Genomic DNA, 21,705 nt, shown 5'->3' with positions numbered 1-21,705 from the left:
CGAGGACTGCAGGTCCTCCTTAGGCGCCGTCCGGAGCCCCAGCATCACCCAGGGAAGTTTGTCCAACCAGTTGCCGTCCGTCAAACTGGCACGCAAGGCCGCCTTCATGGAGCGATGGAACCGCTCGCACAAACCATTAGCCTGAGGATGGTATCGGTGGTGCGATGCAGTTTAACCCCCAGATCCCTGGCAACCACATTCCAGATCTCCGAGGTAAACTGTGCACCCCGGTCGGAGGAGAGGTCCGAAGGTGTCCCAAAGCGCGCGACCCACGTGCCGATAAACGCACGGGCCACATCGGAAGACGATGTCGAGGTGAGTGGCACAGCTTCAGGCCAACGCGTCGTCCTGTCCACCATCGTGAGGAGGTGGGTGAAACCATGCGAAGGGGGGAGTGGCCCCACCAGGTCGATGTTGACATGGTCGAACCTCCTACCGGGGACGACAAATGGCTCCAACGGGGCCTTGGTGTGGCGGTGCACTTTTGCACGCTGACAGGACACACACGAGTCGACCCAGGCCCGTACGTCCTTCTTCAGTCCTTTCCAGACGAACTTCTGAGAGACCAGCCTCACGGACGCCCTCCTACCGGGATGGGACAGGCCGTGTATTGCCTCGAAAACAGCCCGCTGCCAGCCGGCAGGGACCAGTGGCCTGGGCTGGCCGGTGGAGAGGTCACACCACAACCTGACCCCTGAGTCGCCGATCGCCACTTTTTCCAGGCGCAGCCCGGTGTCCGAGTCTTTGAGGGACTGAAATCCGTGGTCCGTGGCCTGTTCCGCACTCATACGCGAGTAGTCGAGATCCAGCTGCACCGCGCCGACGATCACTCTGGAGAGGCAATCCGCGACCACGTTGGATTTGCCAGCGATGTGCCGGATGTCCGTGGTATACTCAGAGATGGATGACAGCTGGCGCTGTTGGCGGGCGGACCACGGCTCGGCTACTTTGGACATGGAGAACGTGAGGGGTTTGTGGTCCACAAAAACCGTAAACTGACGGCCCTCCAGGGCGAAGCGGAAATGGCGGATTGCCAGCCAGACGCCGAGCAGCTCCCTGTCGAAAGTACTGTATTTGCGCTCCCGGGGTACCAGCTGGCGACTGAAAAAGGCGAGCGGTTGCCAGGCGCCACCGTCCCACTGCTCTAACACCGCGCCAACCGCGTAGTCGGACGCGTCGGTTGTGAGGGCCACCTGAGCTCCGGGCAACGGGTGGACCAACAATGCGGCCCGGCTCAATGCAGTCTTAGTGTCCTCGAATGCTCTGTCCCTCTCCGCAGTCCAGTCGACGTCCTGGCCGGGCGTCTTGTCCTTGAGGGCCTCATACAGCGGGCGCATAGTGTGGGCCGCCCGGTGTATGAATCGGTGATAGAAGGTGACCATCCCCAGGAACTCCCGGAGCCCCCGGGCCGAACGTGGGCGGGGAAAGTTGGAAACAGCCTCCACCTTCGACGGAAGGGGGACGGCACCATCTCTGTTGATGAGGTGCCCGAGGAACTGGATGGACGCCACCCCAAAAACACACTTCGCCGGGTTAATGATCAAGCCGTGGCGGTCGAGCCTTGTGAAGAGGGCCCGGAGGTGTGTGAGGTGCTCCTCCTCCGAGGAACTGGCGACCAGGACATCGTCCAAGTAGACGAAGATGAAAGGCATGTCCCTCAGCGCCGAGTCCATCAGCCGCTGGAAGGACTGGGCCGCGTTTTTCAGGCCGAATGGCATCCTGAGGAACTCAAACAACCCAAACGGAGTGACCACAGCTGTCTTCGGGACATCCGCAGGGTGCACCGGAACCTGGTGGTAGCCCCGCACAAGGTCGACTTTGGAAAACAGGAGCTTCCCCGCCAGATGCACGGAGAAGTCCTGAATATGGGGCACTGGATAGCGGTCGGGCGTGGTGGCATCATTTAGGCGGCGGTAGTCTCCACATGGGCGCCAGCCGCCATCCTGCTTCGGAACCATGTGGAGTGGCGAGGACCACGGACTGTCGGAACGGCGAATGATGCCCAGGCGCTCCATGTTGGCGAATTCAGCCTTAGCAACCGCCAGTCTCTCCGGAGCGAGCCGTCGGGCCCTGGCATGGACGGGGGGCCCTTTCGTCTCAATATGGTGCTCCACACCGTGTTTCGTCGACGTGGACGAGAAGGTTGGTTGCAGCAGGCTAGAGAACTCTCTGAGCAGTCGCTGGTACTTGTCACCCTCAGAGAGCGAGCTAGAAAGGCCGTCGTATGTCCCCTCATCGCAGACACATGCGAACGAGGAGAAGGTCAATGCGTCCACCAGGCGCTCATTCTTGACATCAACCAGCAGCCCGTGTGCGCACAGAAAATCTGCGCCGAGGAGGGGGAAGGAGACGTCGGCTGTAACCAATGTGGCGTGTAAAGACGGGAGTCGGAGGCGAAGTGTCAAAAGACGGAGCTAACTGCTTTAATGACATTAATACACTTGTCGAGTAACAACAACGGAGCAGACAGTAAACTCCTGATAGTCTCAAAACGCCAACAAGACAAAACAGGAAATTCCCCCAGTCATAACAGTCCCCCCGGAACCCCGGAACTTCAGTTCCATAGGTGAATTATGTAAAAGCACTACAAACTAATGTATGCTGAATGCTAGGCTAATGTTAGCCTTCTGCTGTAGGCTAACCATAGGCTAACCCTCACGGACGGGAAAAAACACCTCAATATTGAAAATTACTCAATAATTTTTCACAAAAACAGCTCGTATGGACAGAAAAGAGTCGCGGCTTTAAAGAAAGTAACGTGTATTTGTTAAATGGATGTTCAATTACGTTAAAATTAAGTTTGTTTGCAGAAGACAGGTCTCCTTCAATACAAAGTGAATGGAACGGTTTTCAACGGTTTCCCCTACGATGGGTCCGACCGGACAAAAACACCTCAATATTGAAAACTACTCAATTATTTTTCACAAAAACAGCTCATATAGACAAACAAGAGTCGTGGCTTTCAAGAAAGTAACGTTTTTTTCTTAAATGGATGTTTGATTACATTTTAATTAAGTTTGTTTGCAGAAGACGGGTCTCCTTCAATACAAAGTGGATGGAGCGCTGTTCAATGTTTTCCCCCACGATGGGCGTGGCCTATTTCATGCACTGTGTCTGGCTCCGCCCACCTACCTACTTCCGGCCAAATTTCATTTTCCCTTCTGAAGTAGGCCTACGATGGTCTGGTTGGACGGGTTGGACCAGGCTACCATATGACCATAGATAGTAAATAATAGTTGTACACCCAGGTTGTGATCCTTGCAGGTCTAATAGTATAAGGATATCATTTCTGGTGAACAACCTTTTACAACATTCTATGTCTGTTTTCAAAAAAAGGGGGTTTTGCCAGCCATAGTCATAGATAGAACACTTCTACATCTAGCCAGCTTTGTGGACCAGCTCACAGCTTTCCCTGGCAGCCTTTGGTAAATGCGCATGCGCTCTGAAAACTCTCTGACTTTTCACTCCGAGCTGAGCCGAGCCTGCCGCAGCTCTCAGCGCGGTCTTCTTCTTGGCGCAGGTTCTCATTTGTTCACCATAGAGCTGAGCAGATCCGTGTATCCTCCGAGAGTCCATGCTCTCTTAAAAAACTGATGCATCCCGAGCCATTTTTTCTCCTCCTGCCCGGAAGATGTGACTCCACTTTGAAGGATAACGTTTAGCACTCGTGCTACTGGTGAGTTAGCTGAGATGATTGAAAACGGTTGGAGATTGTGCAGAAGGTGTTCCATAGGTCATGGTAGCTAGCTTACTAGCATTAGTCCTAATTTTCTCCGGCCTTCCTCGGGAACGTGGTCGGCCACCTCCCCCTGGTTAGCCTACACTAGCGACCCTTTTGAGGAGGCTATTTGAACAAGCTAGCGTTTTGTACACTTGGATCCAATGACATGCTACCCAAACGTGGCAGATACACAACAGTGATCGTGTGAAAAACGCGTTCGACTGAAATGTGAGCTTGTTTAAAATATGCTGTGGTGTGCATGTAAAAGTAGCGTGTATTGTAAGCAAAACAACTCTCCATTGTCTATGTTCGTTAGCAATTTGGCCAGCGTTAGCAAGCTAACTTCCCTTGTATTCTGGTGTTTAAAAAAAAAAATTAGTGGTTCCTTTAGTGTTGTGTTTACGTCAACCTAATGTGTGGCGGGTCACTGGTTTGTGATCTGAGCTCGTTGTCATTTGTACAGGCAGATAATACAAGCCGCTGTAAAGGCTTTCCTTTCCCGATTTACGAGTTAAAATGTATTTCGTGGTTGTGTTTTATATACTTAACAACCAGAAGTTTATAATTTTATAAATGTATTTATAAAAATTATTTGACTTTAATCAGACTGACTTTTTTTTTATTAAATCCTGAATTATTGTGGTACATGATGGTACATTGAAGTGATGCAGACATTGGACACAGGAGGAGTGAGCATTGGCATAACACCCAAAACAAATTTTAATCATAATTTAAACTGTCTTCCTGTAGACTTTGTCCTACCTGTTTTGCTGGACATCAATGATCAAATAAAATGATGTGAGTGTATAATATATACACAATGTATACATGCAGATCTAAACAATTAGGATATCATGGAAAAGTATTTTTTCCTGTATTTAATATATTTTAGATTTAGATTCATTGGGCCTACTCTGTGTGGGCAGTTGCCAAGTCTTGCTTCAAAAGGAAATGGGCATCTCCAGAAATCAGACCAGCAGATGACATGGTACCAATTCATCACTTTTTTTTTGTATTTCATTTGGAAATCAAAGAGAGTGGAGAGGGGTGCGCCCTTAGCTCAGTTGGTAGGGCGTCCCCCCCATGGGCATCGGCCAGCAGCGGACCCGGGTTCGATTCCAGCCCACGGTCGTTCTCTGCATGTCACTCCCCTCTCTGCCCCATTTCAACTTTGTCTCTACACTATCAATAAAGCATAAAAATCCCCAAAAAATATATTTAGAAAAAAGAGAGTAGGGGTGGGAATCTCTTGGCACACATGATTCGATTCAAAATCGATTCTTGATGCAATTTTTTTTTATATACGTACATACCCATGTGTGATTTTCTAAAATATATTTATATACACCTCTGAGTTTGCTACTCAGTTTGCTAATCACTTCCTACTTTGCGATGATCATTAAAGACAATCGACTGATAAATTACCTTCTCTATATTGTATTACAGAAAAGGCTTTTCTTGTCACAAATATGACTTTCTATGAACAGTGCAATAATCAATGCAGCTTGCATTTCAACACAATATGGAAGTATGTAAAAACTAAACCGATTCAGTTTTATTTTCTTTCTAATCTTGTAAATCATGTTTCTATAGGATTTCTATTCTATTATTTTTTATGTCATTTGAACACATTGTGCAAAAAGTATGGCTTGGAATTCAGCTCTTATACAAAAACATAAACAGAAATAAAGCCAGTGCTGGTCATATGGTGCTCTCAGCCCTCTGGTGGCCACTTTTGTTAAAAACTTACACGTGTGGTGTGCAGTGGCGCAGGAAGTACTAGTATTTAAGAATTTAATTAAATAAAAATAAAAATATATATATTTTTTTTATTCCGATTTATTAATTTACCTGAATCAATTCGGAATCCTTTGAGAGAGAATCGCGATGCATTGGAGAATCGATAATTTTTCCCACCCTTAAGGCCTTTGCACACCGGGTGCGTTTTATTCGTGCGATTAATCCGTTAATTAACGAACGTACAGAGTCAATACAAGCTTCCACACCAGCGCCGTCATTTCACACCACGAATTTGCGTTTTTAATTTTTTCGAACTGAGTTAGATTTTTCTAGGACGTCGCTTCTTAAAGTGAGACACGACAAAATTCACATTTCAAAACATTCGCTTTTGCGTTGTGTTTATTTGCGTCGCGCCCGGTGTGCAAAGGCCTTTAGTGTAGAGGCATAGAATGAAGCCCACTGTCAAGTTTCCACAGTCAGTGACAATTTAGGGGTTGGTCCACTGTGTTTTATCAAGTCCAAACCATGCCATGATGCAATAATTAATGCAAATTAAAGGTTCAGTAAGTGGAATGGTCAGTTTAGCTAACTTCCTGTCACTGACTGCAGTAAGCAGTCCCCTCCCACGTCACCACATTAATGCAAGCAGCGAGTTATCTAGCATCATCTCTGATAAGTGTGATAAATCATGATTTAAAAACCATCAGCTGATTACATGCAGAGCGGGTGACTGAGTGACTGTGATCACTGTATGAATAAAGAGCGATTTAACACTTGAAAAAATCAGAAGGTTGCAATCTACAGCGTTATATGTTGTCAAACCAGCTCCTCCCAGTTCACTGTAACTTGTTATTTATCTTTTTATCTGTTTAAAACTAGTCTGCAAACATAACGCTGCAGAAAACCACATCTATCTTGATGCAATGACCAATTTTTAACATGGTTTAGATTTGCTCAGACAGCAAGATCACTAGGGCGTCATGATTTTTCCCTTCTGTGAGGCTAAATTGTCACTGCACTGCACGCAGCTCTGTCCGGGGGACCTTTTCAATTGCTGCATTTTTAAGCTTTCTCCTATAGACAGTTACTTGGTTACGTACATAAAATGTATAAAGGTCTATGAACATCAAAACATTTCAGTTTTTCCTTTTTTAGGATTGAAACATGGCAGCGGGGCATTTGGGGGGCAACAATGGCTTGAGTTTTGCAAAAGCACCCTCCCGGGATGTTTTAAATGTGTGTGTCTATCCACCAATCCACCAATTAGTAGGCCTACATACTAAACGGGTAATCCTCTATCCCTTTTGTGTTTCATGTGTAGTAATTTGTATAGGCTAAATATTATTACTGTTTCACTGCTTTTTTTTTTACAGCAGGATGCCCACAGTTTTGGTTACACATACAGTGCTGCTTGAACGTTTGTGAACCCCTTGAGCCTTTTGGAATTTTATTTATTTTAACCATTAATCATTAATTTTTATCAATACCAGTATTTTTTATATGAACTAACAGATGTTTGTTAATCAATTCAACATTTTTCTTTTCTAGAAATCAATTGTTAAAACAAATTATTTGACAACTGTTGTATGTGCAAAAGTTTGTGAACCCTGAGCTGCATTGCTTAAATCGAGCAGGTAAACACAATCAGGTGGGCCAAATTGAGTGATGAAATGGACCAATGTAGTGAGAGATCTTTAGGGAAGAAATTTGGCGGAACTAAATAAAACGGAGATCAAACCATGTCAGTTTAGGCTCACCAAAGTAGCATCACAACTCTTCCTGAGATCCTCTGAGATTTTTTCCCCTTTGAGCATGTATGGGTTCAGTTTGGTGGGCCTAAACTGACCTGGTTTTATCTAGTGCCGCCCAATGTCTTCCCTAAAGATCTCTCATTACATTGGTCTATTTCATCAATTAATTTGGCCCACCTGATAGTGTTTACCTTGCTCGATTTAAGCAATACAGCTCAGGGTTCACAAACTTTTGTCAAATAATTTATTTTGTCTGTTTTAACAATTGATTTATGGAAAATAATTTTTGAATTGATAAACAAACATCTGTTATTTAATATAAAAAATACTGGTATTGATAAACATTTATTAATAATGGTTAAAATAAATAAAATTCCAAAAGACTCCAGGGGTTCACAAACTTTCAAGCAGCACTGTATATTCCAGACTTACATTTGGTTCCAGGCCCCTCAAAATATTTTCTGATTTATCATGATAGAATTATTCAATATTAAGAATGTTTTGAAAACTAACCTGCAAATGTAAACAAATACCCCTCCCCTGAAACTGCATAGTGCTCCTTTTTTAATATCAAAATTCAAATCAATATAGGTTTACTAATATAGAGCGCAGAGCAAAGGCATGGTGAGCAACTTTAAAAAAGAATGAGGGGTGTGTGTGAGCCATGGAAATGGAAACGGTAGGCAACTGTGGTGTAAATTACAGCTTAAATCACTTTGCCAAACTACTCTGTGCCGAAGAGCCATGTCCCTCCACTTTTTTCATAACATCTTATGTTATGGCGCTTTTCCACCGCATGGTATCAGCTCGACTCAACTCGCATTTTTGGAGTTTCCACCGCATTTTCATGGTACCTGGTACCTGGTAGCGGCTGCTTTTTTGGTATCGCCTCGCTCTAGGTTCCAAGCGAGCTGAGCCGATGCTAAAAGGTGACGTCGGCAGACGGCCGGCCACTGATTGGCCAGAGACTATTGTCTGGCCAATCAGTGGCCAGAGACTACCGGCTTCATTCTGTTGTTTATTCTCCCCAACTCTCCGGGACTTTTGAGTGTATTTACGCCGCGTGCAGCCTTCTCTGGCTCTCTTTCATTTGATTTGCATCACAGATCCGAATTTATTTTCCATATATTCGCTAAGCTCACCCAGTTTTGGTAGGGCAGCTAGCAGCTAGGCTAAATAGTAGCCAGCTGGGACAGACATGATAGCGAGCGATTACATTACAAGCCTCGGACTGAACTGATTACCTCAATAAAATATTCAGGCTGAGACACGGCTTGCATTTGAAAACACGTATCCTGAAACAAGCACTAAACAGTCAACTTTATCATGCCCGTGTTTACGTGCATAGGGATGTACGTGACGCATCCCTACAGCTGACTGTGTGGCAGAGTCACACATCGGGACAACAACCATCCCTTTTAATGGCCCGTAGCAATATTCTTCTACTTCTTTTAGCAAACAGATACAAGGGGGGTATTTCTTAAACATTTTTCATCCGTGTTTTTGGCGGTTGGTTCAGTTAATAGTGCAACAACTGCTCGTAATTTCTGCTTTGCTACTTTGCTCCGGAGTAGGCTTTCAGCCCCTTACGACGACCCCGCCCACGTTCAGCAGGTACTATTTGCGGTGGAAAACGACCCGTGCTGCTACCAAACCAAGTTGAGTCGAGTTGAGTCGAGTCGAGTCGAGCTATATGTGCGGTGGAAAAGCGCCAATAGTAAGTTAGTAGAAGGGGCCCTTCATAGGCGATCCTATCGTCTTGGGAAAAACAATCTGTATCCAACCCAAAGTTTCATTCGCTTAAAAAAACTATCTGATCACCAATCAGAACACACCTATGTCTTACTATATTTAACAGATACATTTATGTGGAAAGGTCTTTTTGTTCTGATGACAGATGTGCTTTGAGAGAGAGTAGTAATATGAATGGTTTAAACATTTTCAAATTGTGATAATCCATGTCTACTTGGTGACATAATTGTGTGTATGTTGTGTGTTACAGGAGACATTCTTGCATGACCACAACACCTGGATTGCCTTGTATCTCTGGCTGCCACGATGCTTGGGTTACAGGGAAATACTTCGTCCTCCAAAGTTTATCGTTGTGTGGCATGTTCAGCCACCTTCACAGGATTGGCCTCCTTGCTAGTACATCAGGCATCCCATGCTAGTGCACTCTCCAAGGTATCTGCCCCTCCACAGCCAAACATCAGCCCACATGAAAAACTATTCACAAGTATGGACTCATCCAGTGAGCACCCAATTCCACCTGCAATCTTGCCTGAGAGTCCTTCACCTTCTTTTTATATTTGTGATTGTGGAGACGAATTTCAGGACTTCAATCTGATGCTTGAGCATAAGCGTTCACATGTCCCTCAAATACACCTCCTGCAACCTCTAGATAATAATAGCGTTCTCTGTGAAACAACTTGTAATACAGCTTTTCCCACCCAGCATGTATCATTCAGTCCCACTGTCACCCAGCCATGTTTCGTCCTTCGTTCCCACTCTACTTCACGGCCCCCAGCTCTTGAACTACCCACATTAACAGAGCATGATGCAGATGTAAGCCTGGATGATGCCGTTGCCGTAGTAACGACTCCTCAGGGACAGTGTACACCTCCTAAAGATGACAGTAAGAAGCAACGTGAGGACATGACAGCCCCTGCAGAGCAAACACAAGAGACCAGAGAGGACAAGCATTTCCAAGAGAGAACCAATTCTGTTCTCAGCAGCAAAAAAGGTGAGAGTTTACCCAGAAATGACACCCTTATGAAGTTACTGGCATCAGCATACATGAAGCGCTTTCCAGTTTCTCAGTCCCAGAATCAGAATATGGATTACACACTTAATCCCAAACAAGAACTCGTCACCATCACTCCCAAACAAGAAATTGTCCCAGTTACTCCCAAACAAGAAGTTGTCCCCGTTGACATTACGCCAGGAGGAGAAACTGAAGAGTCCCCGATCAATGATCTTTCTGTTGCACAGTTGAGGCGGCTTCTTCCAACACCGGGTATAAAGACTAAAGCTCCATCCATAAGCAAAGTTCTTGAATCCAGTAAAAAGAAGGTTGTCTCTCTGACTAAGATTTTTTCCCCGGTTGTAGTGCTTGAAACACGTCAAAAGCTCAAGGAGCCTACCAGTGATGGCACATGTGGGAGATATCAATGTGGCCGCTGTCGCAGGGTTTTTCAAAACTTGGACAGACTGACAGAGCATCATTTCTTGCACAAAAAAGAGAGGATTAAATGTTGTCGTCACTGCAAACAGCTGATCATTGGGCGCGTGCCTCTACCTGACAATCACGTATGTCCTCAGTTAGTAACTAAGACCCTGCAGTTGTCAAGAAATGTAAATAACAAATTACCCTTTTCCCAAAAAGTAATGCCATTCCATAATCTAAACAATACAAGAAAAGTGTTCTATTGTCCACTGTGCAAGCACAGCTACGCCCGGAGGTGGAACCTCAAAAAGCACAAGTGCCATGGCCCAAGACCTGCACTCTTTCGGCAGGCTAATTCCTCTATTGAGAAAATGCAAGTATTGAGATCAAACACTAGGGCAAAAATAGACACAGAGGTGAAAGCTGAACCTCAAATCACAAAGAATGTTTCAGTAGGCACTGAAGTTACCAGTTCTGTCAAGGTAGAGGTGACCTCCCCAAGTTCAGAGCAGTCTGCAGTTATACAGTCGGCCTGGACTCATCCAGCAAAACACTTTTCACCATTCTACCAAAAACCTTCCATGATGGACAAGCAAAAGGATGCCTCTCTGTGTGGAATTTCTCTCAAGCAAGGACAGGAGAAAAGCAGCTGGGATGCTGCAGCAGTCGGTAGTGAAGCTGTTGATGAGGGGCAGTGGACAATGCCTTTGGATGATGACATGGAGGTGCTTAGCTCTCAGCAGAAAGCTGATAATGGGGAAGAGGTCAAGAAATCTGTGTCATTCCTACATGCAGACACGGCACCCACTAACCTGCGCTATTTTGTCAGAGATGGGGTAAAACGTTACCCTTGTAACAGATGTCAGAAAACCTACAGTCGGCCTTCTACTTTGAGGCGCCATCTACGGCTTTGTGGTTTTAGGCCACGTGGACTTGGGAATGGAGAACAGATTGGAAGTCATGGTGCGACTCCACTGAATGCTAACAATATGAAACCACTGTTTCCTTGTTTTGTCTGTGGGAAGACCTTTAATCGTAAAGATAACATGATGGTTCACACAAAGAGGTGTCAGCTGCAACAAGCTATGGTAGATGTGAATAGGAGGCCTGGACCTGTGCAACAGACTATGTCGGGCAATGCAACAGAGTGTCAATCCAAGGAAGATGATGGAGGCAACTGGGGCATCATGTCACTGCCCTCTGTTCTTCCAAGGAGGGTGACGTGTGAGTGTGGGGTTGGATTTACATCTCCAAGGCTTCTCCTGGAGCATCTTCAGAAGCATGCACAGGAATCGTATACATGTCCGACTTGCGGAGAGACTGTTAATTCCTGGGCGGACTACGAAGTCCATCTGCAGATCCACATGCATCCTCATCACCAACTGCTGAAGGGACTACAACCGCAACGATCACAGCCTCTATTACTCAGATTTCAGCAACAGCAGCCTCCGCAGCATCTATCTCCAGTGGTGCAACGGCCATCTCCATCGGTGCGTCAGCCTCCACAGAAGCAAACCGTCAAACTAAGGGAGTTTCCGATTACATCAAAAAAGCAGCAAAGAATCGTATGCTCACGGTGTGGTAACACTTTTGCCACTCGCTGTTCCCTTCGAAGGCACATATCCTGGGATCGATGCAAAGGTGGACGGGCTACAAATCCCCCCTCAAACCCACCCAAAACCTATCATTGTTCCCGCTGCAACTCTGACTTCCCAAACACGGTCAGTCTTATTTTTCACCAGAGGAGTGGGACTTGCAAGGCCACAATCAAGCCGGTGCGTTGCCCTGTTTGTCTTCGCTGGTTTGGCACCATGGACGGTTTGCAGAAACACCTGCTTACTCACAAACAGCCTGAATCATATCGCTGTGATGTCTGTCAGGGTACATACTCAAACCTTAAATCACTCAAAAACCACCGCAGGAGGATTCATCGCATCATGGCTGGGAATGCTAAGCCATGTCCATCAGAACAGCTCGCTTCTTAATGAGACTTTTTTTTTTCTTGAAAAATGTCTATCACAAGCGGTGCATTTAAAAACAGAGCAAATTTTATAATTGTCTTTTCTTTCCATATTTACCAGTTGTAAATTACATGTTTAATTTTTTACTGTTTATTTGACACTGTACAGCTACATATGGTGTTTTGTTCAAACACGTGTGTGATAGTAGCTTGAAACTGTTAAAAACTAAAGTTGACACAATTTACATTGTAGCTTAATCAATCCCTTATTTCATAACCTTATTAGCCTGTTAATGTTCGAGTATTTGGTTATCAAACTTTTATCCCAGAGTTGGTGATGTAACTTGTGATACCTGATGTTAATAAACATACCAATATGTGAAACATGTACGTTTCATCATTTTGTGATATTGGATCTAATATTTTAAGGTTCTCAATGCTAAATATTATTTTAAACACGCAAAGAGCATGTTTTAAGATGACAATCATGATACCAGTGAAATAACAACTGTGATAATTTAAAGGCCTACTTCACCGGTTTGAATATGAAGGTGTATTGAATTCTGAGATCCTATGTAGTATAAATGTGCAAAAAAAAAAAAATCGGTTCATCCTAGCCTGAGAAAAGGCAGAAAGAGTGTTTTTTTTAACCCTATACTTCTCTTTCTCGTGACATCACAGAAAGAGAAATATAGGATTAAAAAAAAACGTACTTTGTAAATATTACTGTGATGTCACAGTAAAAGACATCACAGTAATATTTATAAAGTAATTTTTTCTGTGATGTCACGAGAAAGAGAAATATATGGTTAAAAAACACTCTTTCTGCCTTTTCTCAGGCTAGGATGAACCGATTTCAATTTTTTTCGCACATTTATACTACATAGGATCTCAGAATTCAATACACCTTCATATTCAAACCGGTGAAGTAGGCCTTTAATATGTTTGCCACGATAATGTATGGGTAGAATGTAAACTAGTCATCGAGGTATAGTCTCTTTCAGTGCTGGACGAAGCAGGTTACTTTTGATCTTTTGGTGTCAATTGGTATATATATATATATATATATATATATATATATATATATATATATATATATATATATAATTTTATTCAGGACACATGAAGATCCATAGTACAATGTATAAAAAATAGAGTCAATACATAAATAACAACAAAAAGCACACCAATGCATGCAGATTAAAAAGAAATAAAATGCACACCAACATTAACAAACATTTGACTGGCACTAGACCATCTCGGTATTCTGAGAAGTATCCGCATTCCGTCATTATACGCCACAGTTAGTTTTTTCATATTGCTTTTTCTGTAAGCACGCCACAAATGGGCAGTATATAGCGGGGTACAGAATGCTCTAAATAGCGCAACCTTTACAGCAGTAGAACACATGTTAAATTTACGTGCAAGCATATTGGCTTGACCATACATCTTACGACACTGTCTTTTAATGTCTTTATCATCTGACAAATCATTAACAAAATGGTGGCCTAAATACTTCACATCATCACATACTTTAAGAGCAGTACCAGATAAAAAGAAATCAGGAAATACCAATTTCCTGTCTTCTTTGCCGCTGACAATCATAATATTGCTTTTATTTGCATTATATCGAATATCAAAATCCACACCGTATTGGGAACAAACCTTCAAAAGTTGTTGTAAGCCAGCACTATATGGGCAAAATATAACCAAATCATCTGCATACATAAGGTGATTAATGAGACTATTGCCAATCACACATCCTGTATTGCATGCATTCAACTGCTGAGACAATTCGTCCATATACACATTAAAAAGAAAAGGAGATAGGATTCCACCTTGGCGTACACCGTTACCAACATAGAAAGGTTCTGACACAGAATCCCCCCATTTCATCTGCATAGACTGATGAGCGTACCAGTAGACTAAGATTCTAATAATGACTTTAGGCACTCCTCTATGATGCAACTTAAGGAACAGTTTCTGATGATTCACACGATCAAATGCCTTGGAAGCATCTATAAAACACGTAAAGACAGTGGATTTCAAGCTATTATATCGGTCTAAAATTTCCTTTAAGGCAAATATACACATATCAGTACCATGTTTACGTTTAAAACCGAATTGGTTATCTGTGGTAAGAATGTACTTTTCCAACCTGCTAAGGAGGATTTTCTCCAAGATTTTGGAAACAATGCTGGCTAAAGCTATGGGCCTATAATTGTATATGCTGTTTATTTTGCCAGCTTTGTCCTTAAGAACAGGGACTAATAGTACTGGTAAAATGGCTTCAGGCAGAGACCCATGGCCTAAGAATCCCGTCATACATATAGCAAGCAGAGTAATAAGTTTCCTGCAAGCATATTTTAGATGTTCAGCAGTTATTTTATCAGCACCACAAGCTTTGTTGTCATCTAAACCCAATACTGCAGATTGTATCTCTTCTGAATTAATAACCACATTTTCATTATTATAAACATATCCAACCTCAAAATTATTCCTCCCATTACAGTTAAATAACTCATTATAATGTTGTCGCCACATCTGACAGATAGCATCTGATCCACTGACTCCCTCAATATCTGTAGGTAAGGGCAATTTACTATTGTTCATGGCTCTAATCTCTTTCCAGAAATCATTATAGTTTTTATATTGTAACTTACATGCCAGAGACTCAGACCTCAGCGAGTTCTTATTCCTTTTGATGTAACGAAGTGCGTATTTAAAATGTGCATTTGCACGTTTCTTCTGTTCAAATAAAGGTCCCTGTCTGTCTCTACCAGACACTATCCAGGCTTTAAAAGCCCTCCTAGCTTCGGCATGAAGCCCTGCCACATGCTTGGCAGGTTTGTTTTGGTCTATGAATACTTGGAAGTAAATGCAATTCAAAACCTTACATCACCTGACATATTAAGGCTCTTAAAGTTGTTATATATATATATATATTATATATATATATATTTATTTTATATTTTAAATGTAAAGCACTTTGCATTGTTTAAAACTAAAAATTATGATTGAAATGTTTAGTCAGTCTGGAACTTGATTTTCGTTGAAGCCAGCTGCTTTGGCCATACTTCCTGCTTGCCTCATAGTCTTGGATGAATGACTGATTGCAGCCTCCAGCCAATTGCCCTCTCAGCGGAGGAAAACGCATGCTGAAGTCTGCCTTTGTACTTGGCAGTGGCAGTAGCGTACCAGATGATGATGGCTGAGATGAGGATGTACTCAATAATGGTGCAGTCGAAGCTCCCCATTGTTGACTTTGGTAGGTTGAATAGTCCTTGTTTGTAACCCATTACCAAGATGCAAAATGCACAATGTTGTGCTATAGGCCTACCCTAGGGGCCATTGTGCTAAATGTCCACTTACTCCCTTGTTCAGGAGCTTTCAGCTTCATCACAAACAACCGTTGACAAAATAAATTGTTGAAGCTGTTTTGTCATGGGCTATTTACAAAGTCAAGAATAAACTTTAAAGCTCAACTACAGTGAGACAGAGACGTGTTCAGAATAACAACTGAGAAAAAGACTTAAATATTGTTTTGACAATAGCTGTTTCCAGATAAATTATTAAACTCATCAATCTCAAGTCAAGCTTATGATAGTGTAACTATAACTATAGTGGATTTATTTTGGTGTTCAAGAATATATATATATATTCGCCCACTATAATTACCATAGACTGTATATATAAAAAAAAGATATACAGTGCTGCTTGAAAGTATGTGAACCTCTTGAGCCTTTTTAAATTGTATTTAGTTTAACCATTATTAATAAATTTTTATCAATACCAGTATTTTTTATATTAAATAACGTGTGTATTGTGTTCATCAATTCAACATTTTATTTTTCCGGAAATCTATTTTGTAGTCAAAAGACTAAAATAAAACTAATTATTTGTCAACTTTTGTATAGGCCAAAGTAAGTGAACCCTGAGCTGCATTACTTAAATCGAGCAGGTAAACACGATGTGATGTTTGGGTTGGTTTTACCCGAAAAATCTCTTTTCTTGCGGCGCTTGTGGATTTTTTTGAAGGAAGGCCACTTCTAGGCAGATATTCAGTGAATCTTATAGCTCTCCGTTTCTTGATGATTTGCCTCATGGTGGACCGATGGAGCTCAAATCTTTTTTTAAATTTGATTGATTACATTTATTTCAGACATATCAAAATTACAAAACAAAATGAAAAGCATGAAAATACAAAAAAATTGTGTTCAAATGATTTCACAAAAAAATTAAAATAAACAAATGAATTTATAGCTGTCCCCAGACAACATCACAACTCTATTCCTTAGATCCTCGGAGATTTTCTTTCCTGTTGGCATGTTTAGCCTGTATGGGTTCACTTTGGTAAGCCTAAACGGACCGGGTTTGATCTCTGTTTTATCTAGTGCCGCCCAATTTCTTCCCTAAAGATCTCTCATTACTTTGGTCCATTTCATCACTCAATTTCTCCCACGTGATTGTGTTTATTACTGCTAGAATTAAGCAATGCAGCTCAGGGTTCACTTACTTTTGCAAACATTTTTTTTTTAAGTTTTAACATTTGATTTCCGGAAAAGAAAATGTGGAATTGATAAACACACATCTGTTATTTATTCATCTAAAAAATACTGGCATTGATAACAATGAATTACAGTCCCCTCCAATAGTATTGGAACGGTGAGGCTAATTCCTTTATTTTTGCTGTAGACTGGAAACATTTGGGTTTGACACCAAACGATGAATATGAGACAATAGCTCAACATTTCAGCTTTCATTTCCAGGTATTAACATCTGGATCCGATACACAACTTAGAAGATAGCATTTTTTGAAAAGGAACGCCACATTTTTAGGCAAGCAATAGTATTGGAACAGATAGACTTTAATAAATTAAAGTGAATAAACCGTAATATTTTGTCGCAAATACTTTGCTTGCAATAACCGCATCAAGCCTGTGACCTATTGACGTCACCAAACTTTTGCATTCTTCTTTTGTGATGCTTTTCCAGGCTTTCACCGCAGCCTCATTCAGTTGCTGTTTGTTTTGGGGGGTTACTCCCTTCGGTCTCCTATTTAGCAGTTAACATGCATGTTCTATAGGGTTTAAGTCTGGAGATTAACTTGGCCAGTCTAAAACCTTCCACTTCTTGCCCCTGATGAACTCTTTTGTTGTTTTTGCAGTCTTTTTGGATCATTATCTTGCTGCATGCTTGAAGGATCTTCCAATCAGTTTGGTTGCATCTTTCTTTAAATTGGCAGACAAAATTATCCTGTAGACTTCTGAGTTCATTTTGCTGTTGCCATCATGTGTTACTGTGTTGTTGTCAAGATGCACCTTTACCAAAGTGATGGAAAGACTAAAGTTTAGAGAAAGAAAGAAATCTGCTCATGATCCCAAACATACAAGCTCATCTGTGAAACACGGTGGAGGCAATGTTATGGCTCATTAATCTTCATTGATGATGGAACACATGATGGCAACAGCAAAATGAACTCTGAGTCAACAGAAACATTTTGTCTGCCATTAAGGAAAGATGCAACCAAACTGATTGGAAGATCCTCCATCATACAGCAAGATAATGACCCAAAACACAACAAAGGAGTTAATCAGGGGCAAGAAGTGGAAGGTTATAGACTGGCCAAGTCAATCTCCAGACTTAAACCCTATAGAGCATGCATTTTACCTGCCAAAGAGGATACTTAAGAGAGTAACCCCCTAACACAAATAGCAACTGAATGAGGCTGCGTTGAAAGCCTGGAAAAGCATCACACAAGAAGAATGCAAAAGTTTGGTGATGTCAATGGGTCACAGGCTTGATGCGGTTATTGCAAGCAAAGGATTTGCGACAAAATATTACGTTTTATTCACTTTAATTTATCTAAAGTCTATCTGTTCCAATACTTCTGCTCGCCTAAAAATGTGGTGTTCCTTTTCAAAAAAAATGCTATCTTCTAAGTTGTGTATCGGATTCAGATGTTAATGCCTGGAAATGAAAGCTGAAATGTTGATCTATTGTCTCATATTCATCTTTTGGTGTCAAACCCAAATGTTTCCAGTCTACAGCAAAAATAAAGGAATTGGCCTCACCGTTCCAATACTATTGGAGGGGACTGTATAATGGTTAAACTAAATACACTTGAAAATGGCTTAATGGGTTCACATATACTTTCAAGCAGGCAGCACTACATGAAGCAGGCTCCAATCGATAGGTGTCAGTATATAATGAAGCAAAACCCGGAAGTGTTGCCGTCGAAGCGCGCGGCCCGTAGAAGAAGAGGGAGAGCGCCTGCCTCTTGTTTATCGGTGTGGCTAATGGACTAGCTGCTACCGGCTACCCACTCGTCCAAATTCTGGCAAGTTAGCTCTATTGTGAATGTTTCTCAAAACGTCAATATACGCCTTGTTTGCGGTTTGTTGCAAGAATATGCCTGAATATTGACAAAGCAGTTCCTTGGTTTCCATGTAAAGGTAAGCGGACGATATTGCCTATGAGCTAGTTGATGCTATCCTTAGCATGGTGGGTTTGTAGAAATGCAAGCGCGCGTTCAGCAAAATCAAGATATTAATTTGTATAACAGTCTAGTTAACGTACAAGCCTAAATATTTTGTTGTATTGAGAACTAGTATATAGTAGTACATATGCCACCATGTTCTCTGCGTGACTACAGCAGGATTTAGAAACTGGTTAAGTTTTACCAATGTATGCGGTCTAATTGCAAGAAACAAATATCAGAGTTCCTAAGATTGGCTCAGAAGTTTGGCCTTGATTTCGCCGACGAGCAAATAACGTTAGACTTTCAAAGAAAGGTATACAATTGCAGTCCTCTCTCCTTTAGTGTACCATGCTGTTTACTTATTGCATGTAGCTGTTAGAACAACTAGCTTATTTGACTCCTTGTTAATGTTATTTATTTTTTGTGCATGATTACATTCATTGTTACACATGTCTCAGCAGGAAAGGTGCTCTGGAGGGCTTCACATCAAAAGTGAAAAGATAGCCTAGCCTGATCATGGAGAGAGCTAGGCAGAAACGGCAAAAAATCACGGATGATGGCATGAGCAGAGACTTGATGAACGCTGGCCGCTTTTGTTTCAGCTGTGAGCAGATATTTGCAAATCGAAAATGCCTGGAGGAACATGTGTGTTCTGCCACAAGTTACATCTGCTCCTGTGGAACCGAGTTTGCTGAGTACACTAACATGCTGGAGCACAGCACTACGCACGAACCAGGACACCAAGTGCTAAATCATGATACAATAAAAAGGCGCCGGGTTGAGAAGCGCATAGAAGAGGAGAAACAACTGAAAAGATTACAGACAGGAGAGGTTGTCTGGCAGGCACCTGAATTGAACAAGGTGCCATCATTTTCTTTGCCAGTTCTTGTGCCTTTGTCACAAGTACCCATTACATCACCTTACAGGGCACAAGTTCACATGCAACCTGGGCAGATTCCACAAGTGCCTGCGTTGTACCCCTCTGTATCGCAATCAGCTTTGCTCCCAAATCCTATCCCGTCTTCTACTGACATGAAGAATATTTTTGCAGGTGTAGGTGCTCCAACAGTGGATCTCTGGACACTTTACCAGCCAGTTGTGTTGTTGCAAACGGTGCACAATTTTAACAAGAAAAAGCCATATGTTTGCAATAAATGTGGGCAGCGTTTCGAGACAAAGACCTCTCTCGTATTCCACCACAGCTCGCATGTCACAGATAAAGTGTCTGGCTGTATAGGATGTGGGCTGCTGCTCTCCAGCAAGAAGTTTGTCCCTCGCTTCCATGTTTGTAATTCGACCAACAATGCCACCAAATTCAGACTCATCACAGCAAGTCCGAATCTGAGTGCTACTTCCTCTCCCCAGTTGAAAACACAGAATCCCACTAAGGGCAGTCGGATACCCCACGGCACTTCCACCAAGCAGTTGGAAAAACTGCAAATAATAACATGCAGTCCGAATAATCAAAGGCTTCCTGTCACACCGTCCCTGCTGTTCAAGAGGCCGAGTCCCAGTGCATCGAAGCCATATGTCACTTTCTCCCCTCCACTGAAAAGCCAGAGTCCAAATCCCTATGCATCAAAAAACAGCAGCCATGGGCTTCCTGTCATTCCGTCTTGGCAGTTGAAGACACCCGCAAACTCTGCATCAAGTGTATCGCGCAAACCCATGCCAACATCCTCCGCAGCAAATGTGTTCACTTGTCGAGTCTGTCGTATTCCTTTTGAAACTGCTCAGCTGCTTCAGAGGCATAAGTGTATAAAAGCACAGGAGTTTATGGCACAGCACGTTCCAAGCGGCAAGCAGCATCACAAACTAAAGAGTGTGACCCCTATGGCAAGCCCAAATCCTGCTCAGATGAATGGTGAGAGAATGTCTGGCGTTCCAGCTTCTGGTAACGTAATGAAAACCCAAGTCATGGCTGACTGCCTAAACAAGGGGCAAGGAGTGGTTGCTGTGAATGGGAAGACAGGAGTGGATACGGACGATGACTGTTTCATCGTTGAAAGCGGACCTGACAAACCTGCCGAGATGATCTACCAAGTAACCTCATCTGTCCCTATTACAACTTGACAAAACTGGAGGGCCTCATCCAGTTCGCATGTCACATTTTATGTTATTATGGACCAAGTGCATAAATACAGCAGTGTCCTGGTTGAACTTATAACCTAATGAAGTGTAGGAAGAAAAATGTCAACAGACATGCATCTAAATAAAACTGGATTATTTTTTTCTCAATATTGACTTTCACAGAGACTGAAGTTGGTATCCCTGCAATGGTTATAGAAGATGAAATTATCAAAATAAATGTGCTTGGTTCACCCATGTTTAGTATATCCAGGCACTGTATTATAGTTATGGTTTGGTGTTTTATCATACATTCGTATGATCAGAATGTGTAGTGAGGCTGTGAGAATCAACAACAATACCATTTGTTCTTACCAGTTTTGCCAGATCTTAAGAATTATGTACATGTTGTATTAAACTATATTTTTAAACTCGGTGTCTGTGTGTGTCTACATGGGATATTTAAGCATATACCATTATTATTCACATGATAAATTGACTGAATGTATACAGTTTTAACCTGAGAACAGTGCAACTACTGAAATTGATGGTAGTTCATTGTATGTGTTAAAGGGACACTGTGTAACATTTTAAGTAATTTATTAGCTAAAATCAATATCCTCATTCATAAATATGTCCTCATTGGTGTAAAATCACCTCTGCCAATAATCTGAATTATCCTCCTGAGCGGAGAATTACAAATATTAATATTACATTTTCTACATTGAGCAGGCAGGTCTTATGGAGGCATCCATGTTTTTGGAATGTCATCAGGTGCATTCTTTAGAATTTAGAATTGTTCTTCTCCTTGAAGGCCAC

At 42.4% G+C, this 21,705-nt stretch overlaps 2 protein-coding genes across 3 annotated transcripts; both read left to right on the top strand.

Annotated features, from left to right (window-relative positions):
• The first annotated feature begins 3,481 nt into the window (after positions 1-3,481).
• LOC307260118 (uncharacterized protein) lies at positions 3,482-12,702 on the top strand. Its single transcript, XM_080040254.1, has 2 exons — positions 3,482-3,676; positions 9,215-12,702. Exon 2 carries the CDS (start codon positions 9,271-9,273, stop codon positions 12,361-12,363), a length of 3,093 nt encoding a protein of 1,030 aa, XP_079896380.1. The 5' UTR covers positions 3,482-3,676; positions 9,215-9,270; the 3' UTR covers positions 12,364-12,702.
• Positions 12,703-18,640: 5,938 nt separating this feature from the next.
• LOC307260121 (uncharacterized protein) lies at positions 18,641-21,267 on the top strand. Of its 2 annotated transcripts, none has more exons than XM_080040257.1 (2): positions 18,641-18,793; positions 19,281-21,267. In XM_080040257.1, exon 2 carries the CDS (start codon positions 19,336-19,338, stop codon positions 20,890-20,892), a length of 1,557 nt encoding a protein of 518 aa, XP_079896383.1. In that variant the 5' UTR covers positions 18,641-18,793; positions 19,281-19,335; the 3' UTR covers positions 20,893-21,267. The 2 variants fall into 2 exon arrangements, with proteins under 2 accessions (XP_079896383.1, XP_079896384.1); XM_080040258.1 differs by having other exon boundaries at positions 19,278-21,267.
• Positions 21,268-21,705: the final 438 nt, after the last annotated feature.

This window comes from Ammodytes marinus (genome assembly GCF_949987685.1).
Source record: "Ammodytes marinus genome assembly, chromosome: 13".
In the NCBI taxonomy this organism is placed as follows: domain Eukaryota; kingdom Metazoa; phylum Chordata; class Actinopteri; order Uranoscopiformes; family Ammodytidae; genus Ammodytes; species Ammodytes marinus.
The sequence above is the reverse complement of the archived record's forward strand: the minus strand, read 5'-3'. Positions and strand labels throughout refer to the sequence as shown.